The 10,137-nt window shown below is 48.9% G+C and overlaps 1 protein-coding gene across 4 annotated transcripts in view; it reads right to left on the bottom strand.

Moving 5' to 3' along the window:
- Positions 1–2,369: 2,369 nt before the first annotated feature.
- Positions 2,370–10,137, bottom strand: part of LOC118219591 (alpha-1,6-mannosylglycoprotein 6-beta-N-acetylglucosaminyltransferase B) — a 134,569-nt gene continuing 126,801 nt past the window's right edge. For all 4 annotated transcript variants that reach the window (XM_035402878.1, XM_035402881.1, XM_035402879.1 and 1 more), the window contains 3 exons: positions 6,014–6,088; positions 3,803–4,077; positions 2,370–3,325 (listed from right to left, as the gene is read on the bottom strand). In XM_035402878.1, the coding sequence (XP_035258769.1) occupies positions 3,127–3,325; positions 3,803–4,077; positions 6,014–6,088 (549 nt within the window). In that variant the 3' untranslated portion in view covers positions 2,370–3,126. The remainder of the gene's footprint in view (positions 3,326–3,802; positions 4,078–6,013; positions 6,089–10,137) is intronic.

The following is a 10,137-nucleotide window of genomic DNA, read 5'->3' as shown; positions in this document are numbered from 1 at the left end:
CTCGCAAGTGTTCCTGAAGTACAAACACGATTTGCTTCCCGCACACACATCAACACACAGCATACATGTCAATAGGAACTCACTCCAGTGAGCAAGCGGAGGTTATGCTGTTTTTGTAATATCCAGCTGTTGTTTAAGGAACATGTTCATGCTAAATATGGAATCAGTCAAAACAGTATAAAAGGCAGTGAGAACACAAAGATGGGTCGATACTGAGATAGCTTGCCGACAGGCGCCCGGCCAAAATGACAGTCTACACTTGCCATGTTGCAAAGGTGAAGCAGTGAGACACACAGGAAAAGTGAGACACACAGAAGCAGTAAGCTGTAGCTGTGGTATTCAGAGATATTCTTAGCTTTCTGTTTGCATTTTTTTTTTCTTTTTTTTCCCCCCCAGACATCGGCAGTTAAATACAAACTTGGAGACTCAACTCTTGAATAAATGCAACTCTGATTAGCTGCACTCTTGTGCTTGTGCGTGTGTGTGTGTGTGTCTGCGCCTGTGTTTGTGTGTGTGCGTCTGTGGGAGTTGATGTGTTTTGAATGCATAACAGCTCTGAGTGCATTGACTCTTTTTTTTTTTTTTTTTCAAAAACAAATGAGGAGCAACAGAGCAAAGAATTCACATGAGAATGTGAGTATACGGATGTGCGGATGCACTTTAACTGGCACCGCTGGAAAAATGAGCAAGAGCGCTGTTAGCAAAAATATCCTGTTGCATGCTGGTTCGCTTACACACCTTGTCCTGGAGATGGCAGAAAATCAGAAATCATGGCATGTGAACCTGATACGCATGACAGGCGGTGGTCTGTGTGCTGTGCACCATGTTCTACTAGTATTTATCTTCCTTAAGTTACTGGTGGATTAATCACTCTGGTTGAAGCGCATCGAAAAGCACTTTGAGAATGCATTGAAAAACACTGAACAAAGCACATTTTATTATCACTATTGTTTTTTATGAAACCATTAGTTATGCACATTGGTAAGCCACTCTAGATAAGAGCATCTGTTAAATGCCTAAGTGTATTATTGTTATTGTTGCCCTGGCACATTGGATTTGAAATAAACCAATATGTGAGGTTATAGTGCCGACTGCCAGCTTCAATATGAGGGTATTTACATCCATATCAGGTGTAAATATTTCACATGCCATTGCCTCATAAGCACGTATAAAGTACATAATATTTTTACAGCAAAAAAAAAAGCATTTTCCAGACCCTCAAAGTAAGCGCTAGTCCAGGTAAAACTACCTGACAACACTTGCTACACTACCTATCTTCATTTTTATTCCATATCCACATTATTGCCATTCGTGTTTGCTGTGAGCTTAGTCACGTAAATCATTAATGTACAACAGATTTGGGTCAAAGCCGTTTGCTGTGAAGGTTTAAATAGTTTGAAAGCGCTTCCGTTTCCTTGCTACTGCTTAAGCATTCATTCATATCTAGTTGCTATTCATTTGGCAGATGTACTTTTTTTTTTTTAATAAAGTATGACAGGCTTTTGGACCCAGGAGAGGGAGGACACGCCGGCTGATCTCAGGGAAGAGAGATTGGTGCTGAATGATAACAGCACACAAAGTTATTCAGACAGAAACACCAAAACAGCTTCTGCCTGCAGGCTAGAAACGCATTGAACAACGGCTAATCTGCTATAATGCTTTCGTACTAGCGCTACTGCGCAGCCTAATTAGCACGAACATAACCACAGGTTTGCCGTCTGGGTGAATGCTCAGTGTTCTTCTACGCAGACTGCAACTACAACTGTTTGAGGGGCACAAAAAATATAGTTGCCCCCGCCCCCCATCTGCAGCCCAGATTAAAGAGCAATGTACTGGACGTCTTCATACTCCAATCTTACATCAACCAATGTACATCAACACAACATTCTCACCCTTGAGTACCTTTTAAAAGAATGAAATATTTAGAACTGATTTCCTCGTTTCCTAAACCGCACTGAATTGGCAGCCACAATCGATCTGCGCTTAACTGGCAGTCAGGGGCCAAACAGAGGCACCGACAGACAGGAAGTGGGTGTAATACCGGAGGATATGACACACGACGGGAGGAAGAAACGCATTCGCTACACTGAAGAGGGTGTCAGAAAGGTTTTATATATTTAGATAACAAAATTATAGCAGTGAAAACACACAATGATAAATTAACATTTTTTTTTTTTTTTTTGAAATCTTCGTAATATCCTTTTTATTTTATATTAACGTTACAAATGCAGATTTTTTTGAAAAAAAAAAAAAATCTTCAGTCCTTGACTGCTCACCCTTAGTGGAAAAATAACATTTTCTCTCACTTCAGTGGAATATCACCCGGGTCAGCCTGGTGACTGGATCGTTTGGGGGAAGGGGGGTTGGGGGGGGGGGGGGGGGGTCGAGAGCGAGGTGCGGAGCTCCAGGGTCCACCAATCACAGCAGCGGCAACGGCTGAAGCGCTCAGCATTGATCTCCTCTTTGGACTCATGCACTGCTAACACTTCCCGGACAGACTTCACAATAAACCCGAATCCTTAAACTTTGGCGTACCCCCCCCCCCCCCCCCCACCGTCCAGATGGGACACCGCCAGTCCACAGCCCTGCCCATCTCAAGCACGTTACCACTTTTGATTAATAGTCATGGTGAGAGGTATCACAAGAAAATAAATAAATAAATAAATAGATCACACTTGGATGAGAAGTTTAGTGAAGTGTGAGTTTCTGGGGCACGGTGGATTCTCTTGTGTCCACCCCAGCCAGGTGATCCCATTGATTTACATCCTACGCTGCTGAAGCCAGCATCAAGGCGAGCTGACGCGGGGGACCGGGTTCGAGGTGTAACCAGTACGCCATACCTCACCCACGATCCCTGAAGGAAATGATGCAAGAGACGGAGCTCCTCTGGTCCGGTTCCGCTGCTGTTGCCCCCCGGCTGCATAGTTACCACGACGACACCACGCCGGCGCACGGCAGCGCCAGGCCACCTCCCCCTCGGATTCCCCTTCCTCTTACTCTTCCGGGCTGGGCGCGCTCTCTCCTTCCCGGGCGGGTGATGGCGCTGGAACTTGGGAGGCGGGGTCAGGGTTTTCGGGGGCGGGGCGGGGCTGGGCGGGGGCCGGGCGAGGCGGCACGGCGGCCTCATCATAGGCAGTCCCGGCACAGCGCCACCTGGCCCTTGCGGAAGTCCCTGCAGGGGCAGAGGCGGCGGTACTTGGCGCTGGCGCCCGCGCAGCTGAAGAGCAGCGGCTCCTTCTGCAGGCCGCACTCCCGCTGCGGCGCGGAGAAGGCGGGGAAGACGTGGTTCAGCTCCGCCTCCAGGCCTTCGCACTGCACCTCCAGCCTGGGGAGCAGGGGGACGCACAGCACACCCAGTCAGAGCCACTGCGTCTTAAGCCCGGTTCAGACCAAAGATTCGCGACGCAGCAAAACCGTTTAGAGTGTTGCTGAGAGGAGTTGCAGCGGTGTGAACCACAGACGTATGTCTATGGTGTGAACCGCTCATCTCAGAGTGTCTGATGCCCGCGCTCGCCACTGCAGCCGATTCAGGGCGCCTGATCGCAGTTGGCCAGTTTTAAAATGTTGCAAAGCGTCGCCAGTTGCAGCTGCTCGTGTCGCGAATCTTTGGTCTGAAGTGGGCATTATATACAAATCACATGCAACCATTCGAGCTAATAGAACACACATACACACACACACACACGCGTGTGCACACACAGACACACACCCACGCGCACACACCTATACACACACACACACACAGACGCAGTGATGAGGGCGGGGCTCTGAGTGGGCGGGGCATAGAGTGGGCGGGGCTCACCGGCTGAGGGCCTCCTTGTTGTTGATGAAGGGGAAGAAGGCGGGCTCGCACACCAGTCCCCCGCGCCGGCACGCCTCCACGCAGGACTGGCCCTCCTCCGACACCAGCAGCTGCAGGGCGCTCAGCGGGGGCCAGCAGGGGGGGGCGCTGGCGTTGGGGGCCCAGCCCAGCCCGGTGGAGTTGGGCAGGATGACGAAGGGGCCGGCCGGGCCCCCAGGCCACGGCCTGGAGCTGTTGGCCGCCGGAAACGCGGGAGTTTCGGGGACGCAGAAGTCCTGCGCGGAACGGACGCCAGACGCGGCAACGTTAAAACACCTCGCGGGCACGTGACTGCGAGCTGCAGCCCTTAGCTCACAGCGCTAACTGAGGCACGGGTCACAAGAAAAATCAGCAGAAGGTGCGAGGTTACGTCAAATACACGCGTGGGAAAAACTACTTTCAGTCGGCACGATGAAAGGTGAGACGCGGGGAACAAAAAAAAAACGCTCCATGAGCCGAATTTTCCACGGCCCCTGACCCAACCTGAAGCGCGTGTGGGACAGAAGCGCTCCACAGCGAGGGCTCAGTCAAATTTAAACACCAAAAGCCTGGAGATTAACCGAGTCCCCAGCTAAGGCTTCCAGATTCCCCTGATAATAACTACATTCCTGACATATCCATGGAGCCCAACACTCCCCCCCCTTCCCCCAGCCCGCTCACCCCCCCCCCCCCCCCCCCGCCCTCTCCCCCAGCCCTGTTTATTAAACAGGATTAAGCAGAAATTCATTTATTTTCACGCCAAAGAAAAAAAAAAAAAACCCCCGGCAGATAACAGGCCTTGAATCTCCTCTGCCAGAGTGACTCGTCGGGGGGGGAGAGGCGGGCGGGAGAGATAACGGGCCGCCTTACGAAGCCGAACGCCGGTAATCTGCCGAGAGGGGAGATGAGCGGAGATCGGGGGGGGGGGGGGGGGATCGGCGTGTTGACAGGACGGAGCACAGGGGACCGCTCGGGAGTCCGGGCACGTCCACCGTCCCGCGCCCGGGCCTCTGACACGTCACACACAACAGCATCTCGCATCTGACGGGGGCGCTGACTGGAAGGCGCTGCGGCAGTCCAGAAGCCCCTCCCCCAACCCCCCCCGCCCCAACCCCCCGTCCGTCCCCCCCGTCCCCCCCGTCCCGCCACTTCCACGCCCCAGCGTGCCTTTAAGTCAATAACACGGAAAACCGTAAAAAAAACAAAAAAACAATCACACCCCGCGGCTTATGAAACCCGAGGTGGCGTAGGTGGCTTTATCAGCCGAGGTGGGGGCTTCTGGGGATTACAATGAATTCTGGGAGACGGGAAGGGGCAAAGGTCAGGGAAAGCGCGGAATACGGTTCTGCTGGCGTGATTGTGTGGGTGTGTGTGTGAGTGTGTGTGTGATTGTGTGCATGTGTGTGTATGTGTGACTGATTGTGTGTGTGTGTGTATGTGTGTGTGATTGTGTGTGTGTGTGTGTGTGTGACTGATTGTGTGTGTGTGTATGTTTGTGTGGGTGTGTGTGTGTGTGTTTGTGTGTGTGTGTATGTGATTGTGTGGGTGGATGTGTGATTGTGTGTGTGTGTGTGTGTGTTTGTGTGTGTGTGTATGTGATTGTGTGGGTGGATGTGTGATTGTGTGTGTGTGTGTGTGTTTGTGTGTGTTTTTGTGTGTGTGTATGTTTGCTGAGATTCTGAGAAAAGATGAGATGACAGCACAAGCAGAGCAGTTGCAGAGTGGGAATGGAGGAGGTGATGTCTGCCTGTCTGTCTGTCTGTCGGTGTGTCTGTCTCTCAGTCAATCAGTCAGTCAATCAGTCAGTCATTCTGTCTGTATGTATCAGACCTGGGTCAAATACATATTTGTTCTGGATTCAAATACTTTTCTAGGCTTGATTGGTCTTGTCTGGTGTATTGGAACCAATGAAATACTCTCAAAAAGAGCAAATCTCACCAGTCTGCTCATATTGCAGGCTCAATTACGCCAGGCAAGACCAACAGAGCACAGAAAAGTATTTGAATCCGAAATAAACACATATTTGACCCAGGTCCAGTGTGTATGTACTGTATGTATATATGAATGAATGAATGATATCCATTTCGGTTACTGCCAGTTTTTTGGTTAATTGACTCCTAAGGACTGGGCATGCAGAACAGTGGGGGGGAGGGGGGGGGGGGGAGAGAGAGGACGCCAGAACAGGGAGCTCACCTGGTGCTGAATGTAGGCGTGCACTCTCTCCAGCATCCCCTCACAGGTGTACTCATAGGGCAGGTAGGGCTCCACCTACGGGCACAAACACACAGGCACTTCACCACATGATCTACAGCAGACTCTGGGGCTGGGACACATATATTAAAGAACCACATATTAATATGATCATTATATACCTGCTAGACTATTCTGTGTGCAGTTAGCTTGGAACACATATCTGCACATCGACACATGAACACAATTAGCTCTTGGGTTATATTTTTATGTGCTGCATTTCTTTGGGACGGGGAATGTTGGGGTGGGAAATCTGAAGGTGCATTAAAGGATTGCATCTTTATATATATATGTCACACACAATCACTTGATAACAGTGATGTCATCGGCATAAAGGGGAAATTACCCTAGTGCACTTTAACACACTGTTTTCCCTCCTCTATGCTGTGCACCCTAATTGCAATCAAAAGGCATTTCTGTCATTAATCAAAACAGACAAATGCAGTAATTGTGAAGAACATCTGGCTTAATTGCCTTTGCTTTGCCACAGATTGAAATCAGCGATTCAATACGTGGCCTTTTAAACCAATCGAGTCACTGCAAATCGTTTTATCCTCAATTGAATCAGTTAAAAAAATTAAAAAATTAAAAAAAAACCTCCTGATTCAACAAAAGATAAAAAATCCCCTCAACGCCCTAACAGGTATAGATTAAATGGAACCTTATTTGTAAACATGATTCTCTTTGTCTAGCACAAAGGCAAAATCATTGCTAATGAAAACTTCAATGAGTCTAGACTAAGTACAGTAATTCATTTTACACTGTCAAATGAAGCGACTCACACGGGCCAAATGCCTAAAATGATCTGAATGTACGACAGACGAAAAGGCACGGCAAAAAAATCTACCTTAAAAACAAGCGAGACATCCCTGTTTAAAAACATCGTTTGGCTTGGCAGAGGCTTCTTGCTTTTCAAGATGCGCAGATTCTAAACGGGAAGGTACGTGGAACTGGACTTTGGCCGCTTTAGCAATCAATTCAGTCCATGTTTTTTTTTTTTTTTTTAAATATTCCGGCAAAGCCAGCAGTGGAAATGATACATAATTCATCCCATCCGGCTTTAGATTAAAACTTCAATAAAGCTTTGAAAACCCCAAAGCTGGAAACATGTTTAAGTCGTTTCATATGAGATGAAAGCCTACCGTAATGACCTCGATGCACCTCTTTGAAGGTGAAGCTATGCCTGATCACCACATCACCTGCACAGAACACAGGAACTTTCTAATGCTCCACAATCAGAGTCACTTCAAATTCAGTTTGTCATAAAAAATTTTTTTTAAACTGCAATTAACTACTGCATAACCACAGGATGTCCTTGGGTCCATACATGAGCCATGACCAGATCTAAATGGAAGCAGCATTTAGATCCATTAATCCATTAATCCATGCACATATACTGTACGATTTTCTGAGCCGAGAGAATTCTAAGCACCGCACTCTATAAATGGCATAACATTCAGCCATGAAGGACATCAATATAAAACTGTAAAAAAAAATTTTGATATAACACAACCTGGGTCTGTTAATGTCTGCCAGAATTGCAATTGATGGCAGACATTTTACAATCTATTTGGAATGTGCGCAGAAAGCGATATGAGTGGTTTTCACTCTTTTTCCATCATCCGCAACCACGGCTCAAAGATTTGTTTGTGCTGCAGGCTGTTGTTAGGAAATGTTTCCCCATTGTTACAGACTTTACGGGCATAATTGTACATTGCTTTGCCTCATTTGCTGGTGATTTCTTCAGTGTGCCTGACGCAGGCCTCCGATGCCCGCTTTATTAACTATTGAAAAACAGTAGAGACGCACTGGTATGAAGAGCGCACAAAAAAAGAAAAAAAGATTGATCAAATGATGGATTGAACGGCTGCTGGTTTCGTATCTGTGTGAATGACTCCTTCGCGCTTCAAACGAATCCGTGAGCACCCCTCACACTGCCAGTGCTACCTGGCAACATCGCTGCGTAAAAAAAAAAAGGTCCTGAGGCCGCTTAGCTTTTCTGCTGACAGGAGTTTCCCAGCATCCCCCTTGAGCAAACAAAGCCCGAAGATGAAGACGCGGTGTACAGTACATCATCCAATGTAATATGACAGCTAACCGCTGGAGACTGGTACAGACCCAGAGTAACTGCACCCCCACCCCCCCTCCCACCCCCTCACTTCACTGACATCACTGGAATTTTATATTTTATATAAACCCCACATTCGCAACGTTTACAAAAACTGACAAAATGAACGTTTTTAGTAAGTCTGAAATACGTAATAATGGATACAATATTTATAGAATGAAGCACATTTGCAAAATATATGAAATATTTGGTAAAAGGTTTAAACGTTTATTGCTTACAAGTTACTAGGAGCCCTTAGTTTAAACGCGGTTATAAAATACAGACACAAGCATTAGTGCAGATCAAGACACAGATGAAAACATTTTGACAGTTTAATAATGCAACTGCAGCATCAACAATGATGTCTGTGCTTCTCCGTGATCATTGAGAGTTCCACAGAACTCCTCAAAGGAGTTTGTAAAAGATTTATTCTGCTCTGTTGTCTACGCAACATGTTGTCATGTTACGTAGAAATCATCTCAGGGTTTACATTACATAAGCAATCACTTTACAAAAGTGAAAGACGTTGGCGTTAGTCTCGGTAAGGCAGAAGTTCAATATCTACAGTATAGCACAGTAAACCCATTAATAATCAATAAGTGGATAGTTAGCTGAACAAACCAACAATGTGTATTGTAAACAAAAGAAAATACCACGATCAGTGTGACGTTATTCCTAAACGAGGATAGCTAAAGAGGGTCAGGGAAGCCATTGTGCAGTCTGAAGAGATGGGTCTTCAGTCTGTGTTGGGAGCTGGGTAGAGCTTCTGCTGTTCTGACTGCAGTGGGAAGCTCATTCCCCCATGAGGAGGTCAGAACACAGAGCAGAAATGACCGGGCAGAGCAGGCTCGAACAGCCGTGGATAGAAGCCAGGTGCCCTGATGTTGCAGACTGGAGAGCAGTGGTCCATGCGTAGGGCTTGCTCTTTTGAAAAAAAACCTTTCCCATAAATGTAGCCACTCCTATTGTAATGAGCCGAAGTGGAGCATGCACTGAAGTGAAGTGAAAGTGACTTGAAGTTTCGGAGGCACATCTGGAGAGAGCTCTTTCCTCTGTGGACCCGAGCTGCGGTCTGCAGCGCGCTCTTTCCGAAGCGCGCCAGGCGACGAGGTCGGCGACGAGTCCGATGAAGTGTGTGATACCTTTCCCTGATTGTGGGAAAAGAGGGGGCTGGGGTGGAACGGATGGAGCCGGGTCAGGTGGAGGGGGTGAGCGGGAAGCCGCTTGGTTCCAGGGCGGGCGGGGGGGTGGGGATGGGGGAGGAGAATGGAAACAGGACGGCTGGCGGGGCAGTGGAGATTGGGTTCGACCCGCTCGGCTGGACGCGCGTCTGCTCCGCGGAGCGAGCAGCAGCTTCCTGCGTGGACGCGGTGCGCAGGAAGTGGGCCTGTCTGGGGGGGGGGGGGGGGGGGGGCGTGGGGGGCCTGCATCAGCTATCTCAGCTATCTCCAGCGTGACAGCTGACAGGACAGCGGCGAGCGAGGCGGGGACGCCCAGGATGTACGCTTCTCCTCTGCAGTCCGTGAAACGCCCATCTCAGCGAGACACAGCGCCTCTGGCCAAATGTTCGACGGTTCACACTTCACAGAACAAACGGGCCCTGCGACACAGCTACACATCGCCCCCGTCGCATCCAAAGGCTGCGGGGCAAGGGCACGAATGGTCTGTAGCTGTGCAACAGCCAACACCCTTTATTCACCTTTGAGAGCATACAGTATGTCCACCCCGCCCCCCCGCCCCCCCCCCCTCCTCCACTACACTCAACAGACAAACAGCATGAATGCTGGGTAATCAAAATGCAAGCCGGTCAGTGGGTTGCGGTTGGGGGGACAGCGTTTATTTCCCCTGCTCGACCTCTGCTGCTGCTTATCCCTCCGTTTCATTGGCTCTGTGCTTCCTTTCAGGCCCGCCACCGTCCGCGCTGTCATCTCCCGTTAGGCGAAATCTGCCGCGGCTAATT

Source organism: Anguilla anguilla, chromosome 2 (genome assembly GCF_013347855.1).
Source record: "Anguilla anguilla isolate fAngAng1 chromosome 2, fAngAng1.pri, whole genome shotgun sequence".
Taxonomy (NCBI): Eukaryota; Metazoa; Chordata; class Actinopteri; order Anguilliformes; family Anguillidae; genus Anguilla; species Anguilla anguilla.
This window is presented reverse-complemented; position numbering and strand designations above follow the sequence as displayed.